The following is a 25,986-nucleotide window of genomic DNA, read 5'->3' on the forward strand; positions in this document are numbered from 1 at the left end:
GTAAAGCTTAGACTTTTAGTAGAGAAGGTAAATCAAGTTTATAGAGACAGTACCACAGAGGACAAATTCATTGCTAAGACCAAATAATGTCTTTTGTCTTTTCCTATATGTTGTCAGTTTTTAGTTTTCTGGTGTTTCAAGGCTATAATGAGATACTAAAATAAAACCCTAACCTGGTTCCATCTACAGCTTTGATGTAAATGATTGCTTTGCCTTAAAGTTACTATATATGCTTATTGTAAAACAGAATAACAGTCTTTATTATGTTTACAATGGTATAGTGAGACGGACATCCAAGAATGGGATATGTTTCCACTAGGCAATATTATGTGCAGAGATACCAGATAGCCTTGGCCCAAAGAAATAGATGAGATGAACACAAAGTTGGATAAACTACGTGGGAAGACAGATAAAGGTGTTAAAAGGGAGATAAAGGGACCAAAACAAAAAGAGGATGAGACACACACATGGGATGGTTGTTCATTGTGCAGTATTTGCAAGTATGTTGTTTCAAAGTCTAGTCATCATAATGCTGAGGCCTAGTCAAAATGAGAAACCTTCTGAATGTTTAGAGGCCTTGCTTCAGCTGCTCCTTAGCTCCTCTCACTGACTATAGTTTGGCTCTGATTGTGTGTCTTCAGGCTGCATGGAGAAAGGGATAAAGAGAAAAATTCCAGAGCATTAACAACCAACTTTCCTGATCAGTTTTAGGATAGGCAAGAGCCAAAGAGACACATAGGTTACCCAGAAGAGCTAAGGGACAGAGGAGCTCTGGGAGTGATTCATATTTTCTAGCAACTTTTCTGGTAGCAGAATTATTTCTTTTGGATGCCTATAGAGTTCTTCCATTGAAGAAAATTAATGAACATGAAATTATTACTTCTTAAAAATTCTTCTAAATTAGAAAAAGTATTATGATTTGAAATTTTTCTTACAATATTTGCCTGTCTATAGGTCATGAATGTTTCTAATCCTTCAGTAACTGAAATCTCATGTGCCATCTGTACCTGACTATAATGTTTTATATAATTAATATTAATAGTGATGTCTGCAGATAGTTTTAAGAGTATACCCTGCAACATCAGTTGATCTGTTCATTACAAAACTAAATATGCTAAATGACGTATAAACAATATTCAGTACAATGTCACTGATGGTAACTTTTATTATATTCAAAATATAGTAGAATACTGCTTCTAAATTATATACTCTTTGCAAACAGAACAGTTTCCCAGTTATTTAAACAGTATTAGGGTCCTGCAATGATATTTTTTGCTGCTATATTATTTTGGACAGTGTGCGACTTCTGTAATGCCCTGGTGATATTGTTGCAACAACACTCATGAGTGTTTGTTCAGTGATCTTAGAACACAAAGTAGTTTGGAAGATTAACATCTGAAAAGATAACACATTTGGTTCTATTTAACACAAGTACTACATAATTTCAATGTTAATTTGAAAGTGCACGCTTTGACTTTTACACATGCTAAAAACAGTGGAGACAGAAGTATAGAAAAAGAAATGGGTTTAAGAACACATATGTATTAGGTAAAGGCTCTATCATCCTTAGAATTGTTTCTATACACAGTAACAGTAATGTACTCTATATTAGTATTTCTATAGAACACTATTTGTTGGCATGTATTTGTGACATCTTGTTTTAGAAAGTTCTTTTACTTTGCTTAGTGGACTTAAGGACCCATGCAATTTCAAGATAAAGTGATTGATTGTGGAGATGAATTTGGAAATTTAATTATACACAGAGTAGTTCAATGGAAAAAATGCAGATATTTGCTTTAGTTATTGTAAATTTTTGTTAGATCTGTAACTGAACCACATCAATATTTTGATTAAAAAGCTGACAGTTAACTAGTGTTTCTACAAAGAAAAAGAAATAAGAGATCATACACATTTTAAATCTCCATCTAATAGTTAAATGATTTGGCTCATGTTATCCAATTTTAGGCTTAAAGGGACTTCCTTCTACTTAGTATAGTCTTCATAATTCATTAGCAAGAGTCTGTTAAATCCCCCTTCATGATCTGCTTCATAAAACAGATGCACTCACAGAACTTTGGCTTAATATTTAAAAATAGTAGCCGCTGTAATTTTAGTTTTTCAGGTTTTCATTATCAATATTGGTGTCTGAGACACAGATAAATGTTGTTAAATATCTTCTGTTACTTTGGATATAACTTACATGGTGCCTTTTCTTTTTTTTTTTTCCCTATTTGTATATTTTGGCATTCCTAAAGCTGGTAATGGTAATGCATACAATCAGGTTACTACTTTTTCCTCTAAATTGGATAAGAGTTTATGACAGAAACATTTACCTGACACTCAAAAGCTAAAATCATAGTCTTATATTTGTCTCTTTTTAATGACACATTTTCAGGTAGACATATTACTTTCAAACTTTTCTGTATTTCTTATATTTGCCAGCCTATTTTCTCTATGTTTAACTTACAGTTTCTCTGGTATATATCAAATATCTGACTTAAGTCCTTCATATTTTTTCATAGCTATGATGATATGTGAAACTGTTTTAAAAAATAAACTAATATATATGAATGAAACCATTTCATATGAAACCATTTTAATTTTTAATAAGACTTTTCAGAAGGTAGTGACTCATTTCGGTATCTCTGCAGTCCTCTGTATCTTTTACTTGATGGTTAATATAGTTTTATAGAACTATAAATTTCCATATTTTTCATGCATTGATTTCTCCTAAGAACTTAAATACTGCTGAATTTGTCAGTAGACATAGTCATTATGTGCAGTTATATTCTGGGATAAATAAAGCATGTGAGTGGTGAAGAAGAGGAAAATCCTATGCTTTTGTGATTCATTTAACCTGATACGTGACTGAAAATCTTAACTAGAAAAGCACTTGACCACAATTGTACTCTTTAGGTTCCTAAACTAGCCAACTTATAGAAGTAATTGCCATGGGGTATCAGAGGGAGCTGGGCAAAAGACTGGACTTTTCATATTGAGATAATTTTTTTATGAAAAAACACTTCAGAATTTGTTTTCTCTGTTTCTGTCTGTATTATGCTATGATTGTAGGTCTGTATTTTTTGGACCTGCTTTGTTGAGTTATATATGCCAGCTTTTAAGTAGAATTCAGAAGAATGCTTTTTATTGATGGCACTGCTTATCTGGTTTAGGAAGGTCTTTAGCAGTTTTTGCTGGAAACAGAATTATGGAAAGGTTGAATTTGGAATGGACCTCTGGAGGTCACCAAAATATGGAAAAAGCACTACATGAAGGCTACAGATTTTGAAGCTTAGTTTTATAAAACAGATGTAGACACTTTGGCAGCAGTGAAAACCCCAGCAGTTCAGTTTCCTTGCTGTTTACTCTTACTTCTGGATTACAGTGAGCTGCCCCCAGCAAAACATCTATGTCGGGACACAAAGGGAATAAGAGATCTAGATTAATTTTTGCCTTCCCCCCCACTTTTTTACCGTTTTTTTTCCAAAATGGATCAGGTACCTGATCTATTTCGCAGTGTGGCATAATGGAGCAGGTGGTGCTCTAATAATGACGAATGAACAGCTGTGGATGGAAACAATAGGAATTCCTTACATTTGTGTTCCTGCAAAAATTCCTGTTTTTGATAAACGTTACCTTGAATAACCTTTTCTAATATCATTGTCCTTTAACCTCTGAGTATCTGTTTGAATTTGCTTAAAAATGTAATACAAATTTTATATATGTTTATGCTTTTCTAACAGTTCTAAGTAGTATTATGATTTTGATGATATTTTGATTATATTTTTTGTAAGACATTGAAATACACTCATCTTACACACTAAACAGAAATGCAGTTTCGGTAGAGTGCATTGGAAATCTTGTTTTATCACACTTTTCTGCTTATTCTATGTCCTGAATAGCTGTGGGCAGTGCTGTGATCTGCATAGTGACAGCAGTTCTATACTGCTCCAGTTAATTGAATTGTGTTTTCTGATAGTGAGAGGTGCTTGTGTGCCATTGCTCCTTGTTCTACTCCAGAGTTGGTGTGAAAATATCCATTTAACTTCTTAGTTTGCAACACTGTGCTTATCTTCTCTTCATTAACATTTAAGGCTCCATCCTTGAATGTGCTGCAGGTGGAAGGAAGGTCAATATCAAAACTTAAACCAGATGAAGATCAGAAGGAAGAACAAGAGAAACATAACTTGCATCAGCCTTTGCATCCTCAGACTTCAAATGTCAAGTAATTTTCAAAATCTTATAATAAGAAAAATATTGAAAATATATTGGTTTTATTAGCGCCTAGCATTATAGATGTTTGGATATGAAATAATGCCATGTCCTCAAATTCACATCTGAACACTTGCAATTTCTGACCTAAATTATCAAGTAATTTTTGTTTCTGTAGTTTTGCTGTTATCTTCTTGAAATAGTTCTGATTTATGGCGTTTAAAATCCAGAGGCCCTACTTAGTCCTGCTGTATGCAGATGAAACTTCTCTTGACTGCAGCAGAAACTGAAGTTGCTTATGTGGGGGTTGAATTTGTCCATACAATTCCAAGCATAATCTAATCAAAATAATTAAAAACAAACATTGGAAAATACCACAAATTTAATATAAGCAATGCCAGCTGTAAGTCATCATCTTTAAATAGAGAAGATATATTAAAAATTCATTAACTTGAATTTGTATTACAGTCAGTGCTTGTCTGAAATTCAAGAGATTTTTACATGGAGAGCTGTAGTCTAAGGACAACTGCTTATTACCTTGCTATTGTCATAGGTTGTATCTGTCATTCTGCAGTAGGAGTGCAGATTACAGTAGTACAGACCGTGTCCTAATTTAACTGATCCTGTCCATCCCATTTCAAGTGAGACTCTTCAGTTTTATGGTCTTCACCTCTAATAAGATCTTTATAGATGGCTTTGTTTAGATGTACCATAGGTTGCTTCTTCACTTCTCTGTTGAGAAAAGGGGGAAAAATAAAACAAAGCTTTAATTACAAGCTTTTGTTGTTCTTAGCATCCTGAAAGGTCTATTGGATACAGAAGAGAGCCTTTTTATGGCAGACCTAAAGTTTGTAAATGGATAATACTTTCAATTAAGTAGCTGAGAATAGTCATGGGAAAAGAATGCTTAAGTTTATGAAACAGTCAAATTGGCATTTAAGTGACCCTTTGCGTGCCATTGCTTATCTGCATTGCTTAAAGATCATTTGGTTAGCAAGATTATATATTAAAACAAATAGTGTCAACAGACAATGAGTGTTTTACCTTCAATAAATACTTACTGCCAGATTATCAATGGTGCAGAAACTGCACGATTTACTAAAAAACCTGTATTTAGTGCATTAAGTGAAGGTAATGTAGGCCACACACATAGTATTGTTTTTTCATGTCTCCTTTTTTCAAAGAATGATAAATAGTCTATTTTAGGAGAGTGTGTGCTGTAAAAACATTCACCTTTACCTGCAGCATGCCCCAAATATTTCAGTCTACATTGATAAAGCATTCAGTTCATTCAATGAAATGTTAAACTTCTATGCAAGAGTAGTAATAATAGTGCAATTAAAATAACATTCATTTTGAATTTATTTTCTTTAAATTAATTAAAAAAGCTTAAATAAAAACTTCCGAGAGAATTCTAAAATTATTTTGCCGACCATCACTCCAAATGTTGAAAATTCAAAGTTAAACTGTTTGCCTTTTTTTTTTTTTAAAAAAAAAAAAAAGGTGTTAATTTGATTGCTGAGAAAGTGAACTGTGTTAGAGCATCCTGAGGTAAACTGCTATAAGCATTTCTGAAGAAATGTTACAAATGTTTCTGAGTTAAATAAATATTTCACAATGATTTTGTATAATTTTAAATTAGTGGTCTGCATATTAAAGCATACATTCTATTAGTTAAAAAATATTATCCTTTGCATTGAAGGGGGTTGATGTAAGCAAGCCTTAAATCCTAATCAGCCTCATGTATTGTGTGACTGAGTTACTTTTCAAACTGTGTCATTTTAATGTTTATCTTTGATGTTTTCTTTCATAACCTTGACCTAGTTCTCATTCTGGTAAAAATTGCACTGATTTCAGGAGAGACTTTGGATTGTAAGATTCAGAAAAACAGTCTTGTCGAAGCATAAAAAAGCTAGGCTCTTTTCTATATATTAAAATTGTAGGGCTTGAAAAAGATATGTAGGGCACTTTTAATTAAAAGGAGTTATTGACATTCTTTCCTGTTGTGATAAATCAATCTTGTGTTTTTCCTTACTTGTTTTATAGTTCTTGCTGATATCCGCCTTATAATATGTTTAGAACATAAGGCATAGTTCTTAGTAAAACAAAACAAAATACTGGAAGTGTCATTGTCTGAGGAGAACCTCAGAAAACATAGTTAAACTCAAAAACTATTTGGTGTAATTTCTAAGTGGATTTCTAACTCTTTTCATTTGATATTTTCTGTTAAAATATGAAGACATTTACAGACTTTACTTAAAATAGTGTCTATTTCGAGAGCCATTTCTGAGTTTTTTACATCTCAGACATTTTGCATATACTTCTCTTCACATTGTAACTGTCAGCACGTTAGACATTTATTAACTTTGTAGAGTTCATACAGTAGCTGGAGACTGCTTTTAGAATTTGATCCATGGCCTGTGGAAGTCAACAGACTTTCACTACCTTCAGAACAACTTACATGGGACAGTTAAATGGTAGAATTTTTTAGTTATTGACTTTTCAAAGATAGTAGAAGACCCGATGTTTCCTCTAAAATCAACAGTTGCATTGAAAAACTGGGAAGAAGTTCAAGTGGTAGCATATAAAAATAATTCAAAGTTTTAAGGGTATTTACAAAGTATTCTGTCATGGGAGAGAATTTGCACATGAATGTATATGTAACATTTTAACACAATATTTATCCATGTACCCAATTTAACCTTTAAATCTGCATTAAGTTTTCCATGCAATAAGTGAAAACTCTACTTTCTACTACAGTAGAATTGGGACTACAGCACTTATTTTTTTACTTTAAAATGATAATGAAAATGTTTTCTTCTGCCTGTTTCTCTTTTCTCAATAATATGATCTTTACCTTTAGTAGAAATGATCAGGCACTTTATGCCAAGTTTTTGTGTTAGCTCTAGATATCTTATAATCTGCTGTATGTCATGATTATTTGATAAACTATGTACTTTAGCATATAGAGAATGGACATTAAGTTTCTTGATTTCTTTGTTTTCCTTCCAGAGGTCAACATTATCCAGACATTCATCATCTGTGTACTGCTTTTCCTAGTTTTATATTGCCTCCTTATTTACAATTGGTTTCTAGAGTTTCTCATACTTTAGACAGAAGAGGTCACAATATCTTATATACAGCAGAGGACACAGACAATAAGGAGGAAGAACCAATATGTTCAAAATATATTTATTTGAAGGATCAAGCTGAAAGGGAAAGGTATGAACTTATATGTTTTCAGAGCTACTATGATTTAATTAATTTTGTAAGTTAAAGGATTATGTGTTGAGAAACAACTCCCATGGTGTGTCAGTATTTAGTAGTTTGAAAGAAGTGCCAAAGATTTTTTTTAAAATTCCCTTATTTTATAGATATGTTTTAAAATAATTAGAACAAGGGTACTAAAAGTATTTTATTTTGCTTAGAATGCAAAATGCATTGGTTATAAATAAGTTATAAATACATGAATTTTTATACTTCATTCTACTCACATGAGCAGTCCCATTGGAATAACAAGAAATACTGAGCAAATAGACTAGGCTTTCTGTGAATGTAAAATTCTGCAATAGTAAAAGGTTTAAAGTGCACACCCATTAGCCCTTTATCACAGAGACAATCTTGCCTCAATCCTGATTCTACAAGCAGTTAGAAACAAGCATAACTTTAAGTAATTGAGTATAGTTCTGTCGAGCTCAACACATGCACAAAGTTAAGCATAGACAGAACTAGAATGTAGATAAACTTGTAGTCTAAAGTATTAATTGCAGATGTAAAAGGTATTCATGTGATAATAGAAGAATTCTGCATCTTTAATGAATGACGAGCTTAAGTAGAACAAAACGCATAATAGTTAATTTTCCTGAGATTGATGCAGCATGTTGAAATATTCATTAAAAAATTATTCTATAAGTAGTAACGAGGAGAGGTAAATGAGTTTTGGAATAAGTATACTCAGTTTTATCATGTTTTTATATTATCAATTTGTGTATTTGATGGTAGTGAACTTGTAAATCTGTTTAATTTTGACATGTTTTGCACTAAAATGATGTGCATATGAATGAATATGAAACATTTTTTATTGCTTATTACTTTGGTTACGTTTTTGATTTTTGTGCCTTGTTTATAGAATAATGTAAAAAAAAATCAGAGTTGAAGTTTTAATACTCTTGATGGTATTCAGACTGGCAGATTGTTTCTTATAGTTTCTGTTTATCACCAGCTCCAGAAATATAAAATTATTCTCATTAAGTCTGTAGTGACCTAAACGGTAATAGAATGGTAAATAAGGATAAGGCTAGGTCAGTTTTACAGAGCAATTTGTGTAGCTCGTTAACTTAGGCTTACTTGAAAAACGTGTGTTTTAGTGGAGCCAAATGCAAGGTCACAAGGATAAGAATAGGGAATTAGGACCATCCATTGTAGGAGGGGAGATTGTATCCTGAAAAGCAGTAACTCTGAAAGGAGCTTTATGGTCCTGAAAGATAAGCAGCAGAAGATGGCTGTTTAATACTCTCTGAACTTTTAATTAAAAGTGTTTACCTTAAAATAAAGGAGGGGAGATATTAGCAATCATATAGAAAAAGAGTATTGAGATTAGAAATATTATACAGAGCTTTTTTGTTCCAGGTAAGTTACGTGCTCTAACCACTGAGATAGTCATGTCACCACTTGTTCTGTCTCTTGGCTGCATGACTTTTGCATTCTTTTCTGCTCAACAGCACAACTTCCTGTACCCAGAATGGTCAAATAATCTAATGGTGAGTGAGGTTTGAATCCTCAGATAAGCAATGAATTCTCATTTCCTGGCTCTTTGCTTCAATAATGAATTATTGCACAGATGGAAATCACCACTCTGCTTTTTTTCCTGTCTTAAAAAAAAAAAAAAAAAAAAATCACCTTGGAAGAATGGATGCACTTACCCTGAGCAGAGAGCTCCATATTCTGGATTGAAATGGAAGGAAATTTCTGCCAGTAGCCCCTGAAAAATCTAAGTTCCATAGAAAGACAGCAAATTTCCTGTTGGCTAAATTTGTGATGCTTTTTCCAAATCAAAGTTTGTAGGAATGTTGTGCACTTAAGGTGCTTAACAGTGTTCCTAAAACCATCTTAAGGGAACAAGAAGACATATCTATTCCTGTATGTTAGCTCTCTTCTTCTTGAATATTAGTTCTGTATTAAGACATTTTAAAAGTTAAATTTTTTTTTGTTTTACACTGGAGATATAAAGTTGTTTTGAACAGTTGCCTGCATGGTGTGGCTTCTGATGGAAGAGTATTTAGTAAATGAAAACGTAACAGATTTGGTAGTTGAGGTTTCAGTCTAGACAAATTGAGAGTAGCTATAGGATTTCAACATATAGCAATGAAAGTAGCAGCTTCTGAAATTATCCATTACTTACAGCCTTTAAGCCAAAACAGGATTTCTTTCTGAGGTATTTTCTGAGTTTCACCCAGCAAATTGTGAACTTGATGAAAGAATACTGATGAAATTTTATCTGTATTGTTTAGAAGGTCAGTCTGGATAATTATGATGCTTCTCTCTGACCTTGAAGTGTGAATCCATTAATTGTATTGTGAAAGTTTTTAGTCGTTGAATTCTTTTGGTGTAGTCAAGATTATCTTAACCATCAAGGATGGCATTTCAGGGTATAGGATTAGGCCCTGATGTTTCCTTTGGCTTTTCTGAGCCTCTGCTTCTGTCAGGAATTTGGGTAGCATATGAATATCATTCATGGCCTGACTGGAGTGTTTGCTTTTGATTCAGCAGCATTTTCTGTCTGTTGGACAGATACAGAGAGAGAATAAAAGGACTCAAGGAGAATAAAGACACTGATCTGTACACTGAGCACTGTAACTGGGGGTTTCAGTCTACCAGTAACCCATCCATTAACTGTTTTGGAGATCACAGTAGAAGGATTTAAGGAAATTCTGAGAGAGTAAATTGATGGCTGTACTGAGATTTTCTTAGGTGTGAGAGGCAGCATGAAAGTGGGCAAAAAGATCTTTAAAAATGAAAAACCTCTACATTTAAATCATTGGTGGCATCAGAAGTCACAAAAATAGAAGTTGTTATTGCTTTACTGGTCTAGACATGACAAAAAAGGAAAGGCTATGAAGGAGTTGAAAGCATAGGATCATCTTATATTTGAATGAGCCTCTCTTTCTGTTACTTCAAAGAACAGGATAGCTTTCCAGGCAAGCAACTACGATCTCTGTAGTATGGCTTTGAATGAATGTGAACATAACAAGGTAATGTTTGTCTAGACTAAAGAAATGGATGCTGCTGCAAGCAAGATATGAAATTATATACCAGACTTCAGCTTTGTAAAGAGATTAGAAAAAACCCTTTAATTTTAGAATTTTGTGAATGATACTTGTGTTCTCAGTCTTGTGAGTTATGGGATACTAGCATTAGTGATGAAGAAAGCATGTTGTGGGGAGGCCATGGAAGTTGAAAAAGGGAAGCCTCATAATATCTTTAGCTTAGCAAGGCTGAAAGATGGCACTGTTAACTGGTTATTCCTGAGAGGAAGATCATATGACATATTACTGGTGCAGCACAGAGTGATGAATTATGCTCTGAATTATTACCATGGGGAAGGACTTGTACGTGGTCTTTGACTAAAGCGTTACAAGAACTAGAGGAAGAAGAGAATAGAGGACCTAACCCCTTGAAATACCCAGGAACCTGAAGGAGTTAGACGAGAGTGGAACTAAGAGAGATGAGTAGTAGAAGCTATTGGAGGATGGGACCTGAATAAAATAATGGTTTGGTTTTTGAGAAGTAGCCAACACGTTGAGGAAATTGAAGTTTAAAAAGATAACCCTACAAAAATTCCTTGCTCAAGTAGTTTAATGCTCGAAATCTAGAAAACGAAATTCTTTGGAGCACTGCCATCTAGTGGCACCATCTGCCATAATCTTCTGGTTTTAATCTTTCAAAAAACTGCTCAGATGACTTTGTCAATAAAAAAAAAAAAAAACCAAAAACCAATTTTTTTTGTTCTACTAGTTCTGAATTCTTCTGTGAAAGAATCATGCTTGACTGTATCATTGTCCAAAGAGGACTCCAGTGCAGTGTTAGGATTTTATGGTAGATTAAAGCAAGAAAATTATTGCTTTCTTGATCTGGACTCTTCATTATGAAAAATATACACAGGCTTAAAAATATATATAACTTTTCATGTCTGCAAAAAATATCTTGTGAAGCAGGGTGTATCAATTTGTCAAAATGTAAACTTCCCAAGGTCAGCTACGACTCCCTTCTAGGGCTCTGACTGTATTAACTTTATTTCATCAAATAACAAAGGCACCTTGCTTTTGCTCTTCTGTTTAATCTTGGCATACTCTGCAGACATCAGTTATCCAAGAGTTAAAGCTGGTTTTATTGGGTTTTTTTTAGCCATGAAGAGAAGTATTAAGCTAAATACATTTTTTGAAGCTTATAAATGGATATTCAAAACAGTTCCTGGCAGAAATCCTACAAAAATTTTATTGGGATTTGTAACTTCATGTCATGTTTAAGGTACCTTCATTCAGGAATGCCTACATTTCCCTGAGACATTCTGATTTTACAGTTTTTTACCAGCAGATGGAAACAAAGTGTTGTTAGGATAGTATTATTATTACTTGCAGCTTTTCTCTACCTTGCTTCTCTTTTCTTGAAAGGAAAAATCTTAATATTGTTTTGCATTAACTCACAGTTGATTACTTGGTATAAACTCCTTGAAGTTAAAAGTGTTTATGATGGAAGTGCTCTAAAAGAGAAACAACTCTTTTTAGATTGTTCACTTAAAACATTTTTCACTCCCCACTCCTCTTAAATCTGTTATCACAGAGGCACTCCCACCCTTGCTGATGGGCTCAGCCTTGGCCAGCATTGAGTTTCTCTTGGAGCCGGAGGGCTTTGGCTTTACTGAACATAGGGGAAGCTCTGACAGAAGTCACCCCTGTAGCTGCCCCACTGCCAAAACCTTGCCATGCAAACCAAATACACCATTAAATAGATGTAAAGAAAAGCTAGGAAGGCCAAATGCTTATCAAAAGTTAGGTTTTCAATTCTTGTTATACTTTTCTTTAAGGAACAGGCCTTTTGTCAAAGCTTCCACTTGAAGACAGGAACATCCCAGAAAAAGTTCAAGAACTACTTCCAGATCTATAATCTTTCCCTCTATGTAAGAACCACAGCTTCTTGACTAGTGTTACATTGTAAAGATTCTTTTTTCAATGTTCAAATGTACTCCAGAAAGCATTTTGTTTGTTAAATGAAATGTCTGGTTCTCAGAATATGTTGTGACGACCCCCTGCCCACCCCACCCTGCCCTTTACACAGTGTTCTTAAAATGAAAATACTTTGCAATTAGCATAATTGATAATTAAATCCACTATATCATGTATATGTCTGACAATGAAATTGCAAGTAAAATAAATTGCACACTTTAGTTCAAGGAACTAACAAAGAAATTTCATTATTAGTTTAGTGTTTGCAGAAAACCTACCCCAAACCTGGCTAACGCCAGAAGATGTCAGTATTGGTATATGCCAGTGCCCCAGTGTGCTGTGTTCCTCCTATTTGAATTTACATACATATGGAGATACCCGAACATATGAAATTAAGCGGTGTTTTTTCTCGTTCTTTTGTATATGTATTGCACGTTTCACCATTTACTGCATTCTGTGCTTGTAATTGCTAGTATAGTAAGAACTAGATAAGTGAGAACAAAATTATTGTACTATAAAAGAAGCTCAAAGAAGAATAGCAAAAGATAGAAATGTAACTTCTACTCTCTGTTAAACAAAAGTGTTAATTATAATTTTATGTATAAATTCTGTAAAATAGCTATTTAACTGATAAATGTTAATAGTTGTTGCTACTAATCTCTAAAATAGGTTTACTATCTCTAAAATAGTTTTACTATCTTGGGTAGTAGTAATAGATCCTTCACATTTGAATTTCACTTGGAGGTTCCAGGAACAAAGGAAGTAGAGCTGGAATAGTTATTGCTGGATTTTATAGATATATATACACACATGCATATATTTTTATATATATGTATTTACATATGCATATATAAACATACTTACAAGTTACTATATTGTGTAAAAGAGTTCACTGTTATTAAAGTTGAAACTGCAAATAGAAAATTGGGATATATAATTACTTGAAACTACAACTTTCTGAAGTGAAATGTACCTTTTTCAAGGTGTTTGCTACAGTAGTTTTATTTTTAAAAAGAGTAAACAAAAAATAATCAGAAGCCCCAAATAATCACATAAGGTGATGTTCAAAAACAACCAGACATTCCTGCTGAAGTCAGTTCTCTTTGACATTTAAGTATACCTGACTGTAAGCACACCACTTGAATTGTGCACTTGCCATGTGTAAAGTTATGCATGTAATGCATTTCATACTGATTTAGAGCTTAGCGTTATATTTTTTTGTGTGCAGTTTCTATAATATCCACCATGGACCTGATCATGAAAGTAGTATTAAAATTATTTGGTGTATGACTACAAAAACTACAAGTTTGGCACCAGCTTTGCATTTTATATTAAGTAATTTCAATCTTTAGAAAAAATGATTTATTAATAATTGATTCCTAATTCGATTAAAATTTTACCTTATTGTCTTTCTCTTTAACAATTAAGCTATTTCTGAACTGTTAATACCTGACATAATCAGAATAATGTATTAATATTTTACATTGCTGCAGAATTTGTTATGAAGGAGTTCCTATTTCAGAGCAATTCCAGCATAATTTGACAGGTGGAGTTAACCTTCTTCCCCCTCATACATCAAAAAATCTACCTGAATGTCAGAAAGTTGATGGATATTGTCTTAAAAAGCCACAACTGCAAATTTTGGGAGAGAAAGTAAGAAATAATTTTAATTGTATGCTGTTTGTGCACAATCCTACAAATGAAGACACAAAATCCAGGAATAAAAGTGGCTTTGTAGGAACAATAGGAACACCTGGGAATGAAGTTCTGCTGATTTTTCAACATTTGCCATTATGCAATATGTGTATAGAATTTTTCATCAATGGGAAGTGTTCTTCTGAAACCTCATATCTTAGTTTTTAACTCCTTCTCTGAAGTAATAAAATATGCTAATGTGCTAATTAGTAATGATCAAAGCCACTGAAAGAGTAAAGCTGGTAGTTCATTCAGGCTGTGGAGCCTTATACCTCTCAGGTTTCATTGTGTTTGGGTGCTGGGGTTGGTTTTAACAAAATAGCATTTATCAGAAAACATAATTTTGTCACCTAATAGTTCAGATTCAGTATAGTCATCTATAAACTGGATTTAGTGGATAACTGAATTGTGTTGGTTTTGAAGGCTTCAATTTATCCACAAGCTTTAAAAATGTTTTGGACTCCAGCTCCACCAAAATTCGCTGCTCCAATTTCTTCACTAAAGGAAATCTTATTTCCCACGTATGAGGTAAATACTTTAAGGGTGTTTTTAGCATTCCCATCTTTTGCAGAAATACACACCTTTTTCTAATGATATATTTGTTAACTAATACATGTATTTTATGTTGCTATCTTATTAACACGTCTGTATATTGTCAGCATGGTATAGAAATCATCATAGAATTTGTAATAACATGTATTGTATTGTTTAAGTTAATTTTCTACAACAATAAAGTTTCCAGTAGTAATTATTCTTATTTACCACTTGTTATTATATTACTTTGCGTAATGTCTTTTTGTTGAAAGCTACTTTTTCAGTTTTTCTTCTAGTATGTTATACTGACAGTGATTTTTATTAAAATGTAATAAAATATTTTTTCTATTTAACATAGTCTGTTTCAGAAAATGTCAATGCTTTTGAATTTTGAAATCTTTGAATGGAAGATCTCTGCTGTGCTTACATTATTGCAAGAGCTGAGCCATTCTTGGAAAAGGGCATGCCTATTGTATGCCCGTATTTGTAGCACTTTGCACCTTCCTATGGCAAAGATTACAGAGAAATTAGTAGTTCATGACCAGTGCACACTCCTGTGCAGGAGACAAAGCACACTTATGCATGGATTAAATAATATCAGGAATAAACATGATGTAGTTCTCCATCTCCTAGCCTGCGTATGATGAAACTGAGTGTCTGTTTTTACTTTATGGACTACTGCAACCTGGCATAAATTATCAAAACTAAAGATAGGAACTTCTGAGAATCAGGTAGCAATAATCAGTTTCCTGGGGTCTCTGTGCCTATAGTTCTTTATCACATTAAAGAACATACTCCATCAGAGGCCTAGGATAAATGGCTTCAGTGATATAGGTCATCCTAAATCTTTACCTCAAACACAATATAGCTTTTATTTATTTATTCATTACTGTATTTTCTATAGCTGACAATAATAATATTACATATATTCTAATATTAGAATATATTAATATTTCAGAGCAATGTTATCAAGGATCTTGTATTTGAAGACTTTTTCACTGATGAAGAAGAGTTAGAAGCTGAGCAAGATGATAATGATTTCTATGATTATGAGCTGGTGTGTATTCTGGTACAATTGTTTTGGTAAAGTAACACTCAATATTGAGATTAACAAAACAATTAATAGTCTGGAGATCTAGTCATAAACCAAAATATTTCTATATATCTGGCTTATAGAAACAAACTTATCTTAGGTATTTGTTCATTTTTTAATAGAAAATGCTAAATCTCACTTCTTGGGATGAGTCATTGCATTTTTTAAAGGTGCTTCTTATTTTTCATTATAGCATTATGTGATGATTCAGGGAGGCCCTGTAATGTAAAGTTTTGAGTAAAATGACATCTCAGTTGAGCAGTTTACTGGATGTTTCTCTATTACCAAACATCTAAAAAAGTGAGGAAGTAGAAAAGGAGAAATGTCTCAAAGAGTGTGAAGTTTTTTAACTAGAATTTCTTTGAATGTTAAAGGATAGGCAAACCATTCTATGAGGTGATTTGCAAGTGAAACTTTGAAGTATGTCTCTAAGCTGCAGTGTGAGTCTTCCTAGTTACCAAATCCTCACTATCTCAAACAATGTTGATCTAGTTCGTGGAGGCCACGTAGGAAAAGATAGCTCTAGGCTCCACGGAGAACCTGAACTGCCTAATGATGATGTTCCTTTATATGTGTTTACATAGGGTTAGCTATTTGAAGTGAATAGATCCAAGAGGTGGAAGAAGGTAAAAGCTTACAGAAATCCCATGGGAAATAAACTGAAGATATTTCTTTACCAGAGAAGTTGAGGCACAACTGAATATTCTGGTAGCTAAGGTGCAGCTGGAACTTTGGAAAACTGTCTGGTGATGATGCTGACACCTCAGATGGAACTGGGGATATATGATATCAAATGCATGAGTGGATATATTTGCAGCCAAAAATGGGCAAACTAAAATTAGAATATTATTACTGCAGCAGAGATATAATTTAGTTTTTGAAGGCACTGTTTTATGTTAAAATGTAGAGCTTTGTCTACAGGCTTTGGCTATTACAGCAGTTAAAATCAGTTGGATAATATGTTTTCTATTTAAAGGTGCAAAATGCTTGCATTTGTCCTTGAACAAAACTTTTTTAATAGTGACTACAGTGATCTGAGAAGATCTTATTCAAAATTGACTCGTGGATCACATGGAAGTGAAGCAAAAAGATAAATTTGATTATAAAGAAGAACAATTACTGGTTTGATCATTTCTTGCAGGAGCTGGCGAGAAATAATGAAGAGAATCATATTTAATGTGTCAAAATCTGTCTGGTATCAGCTTTGCACATCTACATCCTCTGTCAGCAGCACCTTATAATAGTTATTTTGTGTTTGGGTAAAAACTATTTGGAATTTTTTATCATGTTTGACTTCAGTCACAAGTTATGGCTGTACATGTACCTGTAAACTGATTTGGAGTTGTTCAGTGGAGATGAAAAGTGCTGGTAGTCCTTTGCCTACAGGTTGACCAGTCCAAGAGATATAATAATAGGAAGTAATAAAGTCTGAAGTTACTAAAATCTTATTATTTTATCCCATGTTTACTTGTGAACCTATTGGGAACATCTGTTTTACTGAAAAAGAAAACTACCTCTGTGGTACAAGTATGTCTATTAAAAGCAACAATTAAAAACAGATGATGCAAGAAGAAGTAATATTCTAGTTAGAAATTATGTTTGTGGTGATACTGTGTGGCCATATTTTTTTTTTGTCTGGGATTCCCAATGTAGGAATGGGTGTGCAACTAATGTAGTTTAATGCAGAGTGAATATAAACTGTCCGGCTTAAAACATACTTATTGGAAAGATGTCTCCATACACCCAGTAAATTCACTAGATGATCAACAGTGTGGAGAATTTGCAGTGTGTTCTGAAATCGCAACATCTACAGCACACATATAGAGTACGTCTATCGGCTGTGCTCTTTTGGCAGTAGTCTATACGAATGCATTGAATGTGATCCAAGACATCTTGTGGTGGAATGGGCTTAAGATACCCATAAATGTAGAGAAATGCTGTCTTTACTCTGTAAAGGTGTTTTTTTTTTTTTGTTTTTTTTGTTTTTTTTTTTTTTGAAAATACAGCTTTCTTTGGACACTATCTCCATTAGACTAATCTGCTTTTAAAAGCAGAATGTATCTGAAAGATCTGTTTATATTAGGCTCAGACTAATTCAGACTTGTTTGCTTTTTGTTTTATCTATAGACAAAAAGTTTACTGAGAAGATGCCAATCCTTGCCCAATTTTTCTGACAGTGAGAACTTAGAGGTATTGTTTTATATTTACTTGTATTTGTTCCTGAACTGCAATTGTGTAGAAGAAATTCTTCCAGTGAACTGAATTCAACATAATATTTTCTCATTAGAGGCAAAAATGAGAGTCTCAGAGGTCTTTCTCAGGTGCATTTGTTATATTAAATGGAAGAACATAGCTCTGCAATGAGAATCCCTGTTAACTGTACAGTTATTTGGATAGAGATGTGTGAGTAGTCTGTGTCCTAGCTAACCTGAAATGAGTGCAACAACATATCTGACGAAAGATTTAACATTAGGTCTTTGGATTTCGGACATGTCAAAGCATCAATATTGTCAAATTTCCAATCAGTAAACTGCTGTGTACTTCTATGGCTACTGAAGTTTTGTTAATTGTTTTGCAAAATACATGAATCAGCAATAAATAGTACAATTTTTACACTTGTGCAAAGATCACCCACCTTGATAATATTATACAAGTAACATTTTGTAACAAATTTAATCTTGAGTAAGAATTTTAGGGCTATGTATTTATTTTAAACTTTTGTATAGTCCACAAAGACCCGCTTAAAATGTTGTTACTGTTATTTTAAAGGGCATGAAACATAACAGCAGTTTGTATGCAATGGGAAATAGACACCAGATTTGCTATTTGACCTAAGCATCGGTGCTTGATTTTAAAAATAATTTCATATTTAAATGGCAGCTTTACATTGAGTGAATTTCAGCTTTTAAATAAATTAGTATGAAGATTAGATTTTTTAAGAAAGACAACATTCCTGAAGGAAAGTGGCACACTTGTGATATTGAGATATTTTTTATCTTTTCAGAACTTCACAGGATATAATGCATTATCTCAAATAAAGAATAAAAGTTATTTAGTTACTTAAATAGAATTCTTGAAGTTATGAAAATGAACTGAAGACCGATGCAGTTTCTTCTAATAAATATAGAAACTAAAAACTTGTTAGCAGATATCTATAACCAATAACTGATATTTCAGTCTGATTTAAAATTATTCAAATTAGTCAATACTTTGCTTATTTTTTCATTTTATTTTATTTATTCCAAACAAATCTTTCCCTCTATAAATTTCAGGCAGTGAATGTGAAATTGCATTTTAATTTCTTTGACAAAGATGTGTTATGCCTGGTATTATAGTGCAAGTTAGTGAACTGGAATGAAAAAGAGACTGGGAAACAATATATTTGCCATTACAAATAGTACTTGCTTCATTAATAACAATTAATAACACCAGAGGATTACAGCTATTCTTTTGGTTTTGATTTTGTCAGGTGATTCAGGGATGGGGGCAAAAAGTATGAGTGTGCATAATTCCATTCAGACATTAACCGTGTTTCAGTATCCTAGGATTGTACTTCCAAACATTATTCAGAGTCTTTCTGTCTTTTCTTCTGAGTTCCTGAATATATCTCAGGTCACCTTCTTGTAAATGTCACCATCAGTGACATACATTTTTGATTTCAAAATTTAACTTTCCTACAAGGACTGGAGATATTTAATTGAAATTTCTTATGGTACTTTTTAGGAAAGATTCATTTTAGCCCTTTATGAGCTTCAAATAACTTGGAATTAATGTTTCAGATCTCTTTGGTTTGACACATATCCTGAGGTATGCAGACCTTTATTTCCCATTAAATACTGTAAATTTTTTTGAGAGTGTAGTCCCCATGTTGCTTTTTTTTTCTTTCTTTATAATTTCATTTAGTCCATTAAAACTAAAGAAATGTGCTATATAAATCTTGTTTCAAATGAACACATAAATAAATTAAGGTTCCTTTTTTTAACAGACAAATTTGATTAAAAGATCAGTCTCTGCTCTGGAGATGACTGGAGATGACAAAGGTGAAACTACATTAAAAATATCAGCCAATTTCAAAACCAGCATGAAAGAGTTGGAGGTTATGAAGCAATGGATAACTGAGCCAGCGACTGGGAAAAGCTCATCTACTAAGTGTCTATTGAATCAAATCTGTGATGATTCACAGTCAATGCAGACAGACATACTAGTGGAAAAAATGCCTACTTCGATTGGACAAGAGAATAGAGAGAATGGCATTGTTCTTGTGGGGAGCCCTCAGAAGGCTGAGATTAAATACACTGTTTTCCCAAGAAGAAAGAAAACAAAGAAATCAAAGAAAATAATAAACCCTAGAAAATTGAAAGCTGTGATTAAGAAATTAAGTCAACCCCCGAAGATTCTTAAAAGGTTTTCTTGAATTAATGTATATTGCCTTTTTAAAGAATGTATTTTAATTTATAGCTGTATTTAATAGCATGTTCTATATTTTTAATATTAAATATTCATTGTAAATAAAATAATTATGTAGTTATTGAAAAATATATTTTTTTTAATGCAAAAAACACCCACCATATGCTCAAGTATCTTTAGGATACTTAGTATATGCTGCACCTGAAGTAAAAATGGTATTGCCTCATTCAGCAGAACAAAAAGTTTTAACCAAGTATAAATAGATGGTTAAAATAGTCAAACTTCTTTCTCAGAAAAACAAGGGGGAAATTTCAAGTTCTTAGGAAACTGAAATGCTAGGCTAGGTTAATCTCATTTGTTCCATGAATCAAAGAGTTTGCTTTTTCTCTTTTGTTTTTATGTATCACTGTTAATATTTTTCTAGTGAAAGTTTATTTTACATACTTGAGATATAGAATACCCTAGAAAAATATTCAATTATTTAAAAAAAAAAATGTTCTTGCTAGTTTTTTTTATATTTATTACTTATACTTGAAATGTGGCCTGCAAAATAACCCCAAATATTGCTTATTTTTGTCTACAGTCACATGTGTTTACATTGTACTTACACTGATACTCAGGTCTGGTCCTCAAACCAGTTTTCTATTTAGCTTTTGGGGTTTTTTTTCCAGCTTTTAGGGATTTTTTTTCCAGCTTTAAGGCACCTTTCAGTAGGTTTATTTTCAAAATCAAAGATATTGAAGTGGTGTGATAACCTGGTGTATTGAGTTGTAATCAAGGAAGAAAGTAGCCAAGTTCATGTTAGATGGGTACTGTATGTTCTCTGCTGACGAAGGCTTTCATATCAGTTTTGCTAACGGGATTTAATCTTTGTACTATTTCGCATGTAGCATGGACCTGCTACATTTTTTGTTTAATTTCCCTTTATGTATAAAATGTTATAAATATTAGGTACAAAGTATTACAAACATAAATGTAAGTATAAAATATTTTCTTTATATTCCTTTCTGGTATTCCCTTCTATATTAGCAAGGCTAGCATTATTTGTGATAAAGGTTAAGTGTTTCTGGTAAAGACATCTGTTTCATTCACTTTGTCTCAAAGCAGATGTTGATACTGAACACTTGTGAAGGTTCCAATCTATGAAGCTATGAATTTTCACAGATTATCATTTTGGACATGTCAAATGATTTTTTATTTTCACCTCTGAGTGTTGCTTTTTCTGCTTCTATTCTCATGGCCTCTTAGTATCATTGGGATCTACCACTGAAATATCTATCTATCTAGTATTTGTCATCTAGCGTGGCTGGTCATTTTCCATTCTCAAGTATTTTCTTTTCTTAGGTTTAGCATTGTCTTTGAAAACCAAAGTTAGAAGCTTTTGGAGGAAATAAGCACAGTCTGTGAATAAGTGCTCAATGTTCTGGGAACATGAATCATTCAGAACAATTCTGCTTACTCTCAGCTGCAATAATGACTTTTGATAAATGACTGATAAGTTAAAAAATTATCATAACAAGAGAGCTAATGATAGGTTTTTTTAATAGTTGCTGATTGGCAGATTGTAATTTGGTATCATTAGTATGTCTATGAACCTTCAGTAAATGTTAATATATTTACCCTTAGGTCTGTATCTCTGGGAAGGCTTCCTATTGATGATAAATTCAGTATCAAAGTGTCTTCTGCAATCAAAAAGTACCAGAGCCCCAGCACCCCTTGTTTGTTAGATTTTGAAGAGTTTGCAAAAGTGAGAGGTGGAATTCCAAAAGAAACTTCTGCTCGCATGTGGGTCAGTGGAATATGGAACTGCTGGTTTGATGAAGTTTTCCCTCCTAATAGCACTGCTTCTGAGGAGAAGGATACTGAATTGCTAAAAGGAACTGAGATTGTGGATTCTGAAGAAGCAAATCTCCAAATAGAACTAGTTAATTCAGTACAGCCTGTTCTTCTTGAAGGTGCAACAGTTAGTATTGAAGATTTAGAAAAAGAGGTAAGACGACTGACTGAGCTAATAGAAAAGGAAGAGCATCCTTCAGCTTTTCACTACTGCAGGCGTGGAGCAATACAAAGAAAGTTAGGCAAGTTAAAATCAGCTATGGGTGATTTGGACAAAGTAAGTTTAATGCTAAGTTTTACTTCCATCAAGAACTGTTTTTAAAAAAGGAGTGATTTTATATTTTAACTGTTTCTGTGTAACTGAGTGTCTGAGTTCTTCAACAGGTGTAGAAATAGAAAGCAGGAGAGCTGATAGCTAGTGAGATGCTGCCACCTTTGTATGACAGCACGATCCAACTTTAGTCTCTCAAGAATGAAGATGCAGGCTGTTGATAAACTGTATTTATTTACCCCAGTGTTCTCCAAGCACTGTAATGTTTCTTTAGAGACCCTTGCTCAGGATACAACACTCCTACATGGAGTTAGAGATAGGATAAACAAAAAGGACAGCAAGTCTTTTGCTTCAAGTTCTGCTGCTGGTAAAGCCGACATACTTATTTGTAAGCAAATAAATGAGAAAGTCACATATTTCCTGCTTATAATTAAACTATCATCTGACACTAAGATTTTGTACAATAATACTAATGTTTTTCTGTGTAAGTTTCTTTCAACACTTTTAAGTTCCCTTTATAGTGCTACGAACCCACTATTACTTCTACCCAAGACCTTGCACAACTAGAAAGAAGTAACCAAAATGGAATAAAAACATTGCTGAAAAAAAGAGGAATTGAAAAGGAACATTTGTAAAGCTTATAGTTTAAATACGGAAGCAATAAAAGCCTTCTAAAGGCAATCTGTTTAAGCAACAGTACAATTGTATATATTTGTGAAACTTCATTAAAGAAGTCGTGTGTTTTACTTTCCATATGGTATTTTCATTGTCATTTGACATTTGTATTACACACAGCTCGTCATATCTAGGTTGAAACCCAAAAATACTTCAACCTTTGTATAATATATACAGCAAAAATACTGTTCTTTCTTTAACCAACATCTTAGTTCTTAATACAGCATTTGATGTTTGGAAAAGCAATTCTCAGCAGCTGCTTTTGCTTTCATGATCCTTGCACTTTGATAATGCAGATCTTCTGTGTTGATATTGCCTTGTGAGAGTAGAACACCATCAATCTACCAGTATCCATGAAAACAACCTTATTAACAGACACCTTCTAGTAGTATAAATATCAGAGCTATTGCTAAAACGCAGAGCTTGGTTGGGTGGAATATTTGGAAATATGCAGAGGAATGAAACAACTACTGAACAACTTGGCTTCATATTGGTTTCTACATTCCTTTCAGCTAACAGTCTCAAGATACAGTAAATTTTAAGGATACTCCCAGTGTGTCCTGCAGTGAGATCCATCCTTCAGATTTTACCGTATTTCTAGAGTTTGTCTTTGCCAAAATATATGTTTTAGGATTAAATTTCCTAGTGCCATTCAAATGCCATTTCTATTAATGCTTCTCTTGTAGATAAATCCATACTTTTTTATTTGTTGAAGAGACATCTGTATCTTGTGCATCTACGATCTCTACATATCTTCCAAACTCCATAAACTATCTGACCAGAAAAATGTCTAAATTCATAGAAAGTTAGTGATGGTCTTGTATCTTTTTTATTCACCCTGAGCTTTAGAAAAAGCATCAAGGATCTGAAAGGCTAAAAATTCCACACCCTGGCAAAGTGATTCATTGCCAATGGCCTCTATCAACTGTCAAAATTGCTTACCATTGCTATTGCATATTTGAGTGAAAACATTATTAACTTTTCTCCTTAAGACATATGATGTATGTATAGTTTATGGATCCTATAAGTAGTTTCTAGATCAAAATATGAGAATTTCTGTTGTAGCAGAACAGTCTCAGATTTATATCAGTCTCTATATTTATTTCCATATGGCTGTTAAGTGTGTGTTGTATGCATAATAAGCATATGCGAATTATTTAATTGGTAATATCTGTCAAGCAATTTTTGTTAGGGAGTGTTTACTACTTTCTACAGGAATCATAATAGCATAGTTTGAAAATCCGATTCATTTTTTACAGGAACAGTTTAATTATGTCTTACATTCAAGTAGAAGAATTCTGACTTCTAGAAACAGTTCTGATAACTATTTTTAAAGAAATCTTCAAACACGGTAATATCCCAGCTAGTTAATATTTTGTGCTGGATATTCTGGTAGCTTGGACTCTGATTTTGCCTGTGTGTAAGTAGCTGGTGCTTTTATATACGCAAATGACATTAGCAAAATTTTTCAGAGTTTTTTGTTAAATAAAAGTTTTTCAGTCTAGGAATTTTCTTTAAAAAATACTAAGGAATTCAGTGCAAAAATTTTCTTATTTCCTATGTACTATTTTCAGCATATTTGAACATTTGCTTCTGAATATAAATAAGTTATTTACTACTTTTCTTTATAGGCTATAAGCTTAGAACCCCTACTTCTTAATGCTTACTGGCATAGACATTTGATATATCTCTTTCAAGACAAAATTTCTGATGCTTTGGATGACCTGAATTTTATAAAAAAATGGAACAAAAATAAGGCAGGTAAATATTGAAGTGTAACTTAACAGTTAATTTTCCATATTGTTTTTTCTGCAGTTGCCTTTGACCCCAGTTCTGCATGTGCTTTTGTATATATTAAATCTTACATCAATTTTTATCCATTTCATAAAAAAAGATTAGAAAGCAGACGTGAATCTTCAAAGACTTTGGATAGAAGTTGGACTTCTAAGTAAAAAATAAGTACTTGATTTTATTTATTTTTTTTTAAATGGAAAAAAAAAAAAAAGGAAGACCGATGGAAATTGTATCCATTTGTTTAATGGGGAAAGCTGATAAAAGTCCTGTAATGGAGATGGTCTGCTATTGTACTCCAGTCAACCCTATTCTGGTATAACCTTTAAAACAGGAAGTAGGAGCTTAAAAGTGAAAGCTACCACCTGGTTGAAAGACTGGGCCCCACAGTTCAGGGAAAGTGATGTCCCTCTGCCAGGTTGTGATGCTATACCTTGAATACTTTGTCCAGGTTTGGTAACCCCTGGTATGAGAAATGCAAGCTGGAGAGTCTGTTGGAAAGCCATTAAGATGCTTTGGTATCTGAAGCCCAAAATTGTGTAAGGAAAGGCTGAGAGATATGAATTACTTAACCTAGAGAAGAGAAGGCTAAGAGGGAAACCTGTTCTCAGCTACATAATGTGACTATATGGTGTGGAATGTACCTTTTGCCTACTGAAGTCAGCTGTCCCTTCCAACTTCCTGCCCACCTCGGCTTACCTGCTGGGAAAAACAGGGGGGACGAGGGGAAATAAAAGCCTTGATGCTGCGCAAACATTATTCAACAAGGGTTAAAACATCATTGTGTAATCAACACTGGTTTAGCCACAACTCTGAAACATAGCACCACAGAGGTGGTTAAAAACAAAGTAAACTCTGTCCTGGCCAGACCTCAATGTAAGGGGATAAATATTGTACAGGCACCTTTAAACCAAATCTCTTTCTATTTGTTTGTGATGAACAGATTACACTAAATGGATCGATGAAACATTTCTACAGAGAGTAAAGATTTTTATTACCTGTGCATCCAGGAAGAGCTATCAGGTTACTGATGCATGGCTTCAAGCATCCACAGCTCTAAAATCAGCTATAGCTCTAAACTTTTTAGTTCTGTTGCTCACATAAAAATAGAACTCACACTAAAACAGGACTCCATGACCTTCAATCTACTGTTCTATTTCTACGGCTTGTGTGTTTTATCATGTAAGATGGAGTTGAGTTGTAGTTTTGTGCTGCTAAATAGTACCTTTTGTATTTTGGGTGCTTGTTCC

General features: G+C 33.3%; 1 protein-coding gene across 1 annotated transcript in view; it reads left to right on the forward strand.

Moving 5' to 3' along the window:
* Positions 1-25,986, forward strand: part of TTC6 (tetratricopeptide repeat domain 6) — a 60,991-nt gene that overhangs the window by 9,377 nt on the left and 25,628 nt on the right. The window contains exons 4-7 of the mRNA XM_061998821.1: positions 15,622-15,732; positions 19,742-20,160; positions 21,790-22,276; positions 24,577-24,706. Coding sequence (XP_061854805.1) covers positions 15,622-15,732; positions 19,742-20,160; positions 21,790-22,276; positions 24,577-24,706 — 1,147 coding nt within the window. The remainder of the gene's footprint in view (positions 1-15,621; positions 15,733-19,741; positions 20,161-21,789; positions 22,277-24,576; positions 24,707-25,986) is intronic.

This window comes from Colius striatus, chromosome 6 (genome assembly GCF_028858725.1).
Source record: "Colius striatus isolate bColStr4 chromosome 6, bColStr4.1.hap1, whole genome shotgun sequence".
NCBI lineage: Eukaryota > Metazoa > Chordata > Aves > Coliiformes > Coliidae > Colius > Colius striatus.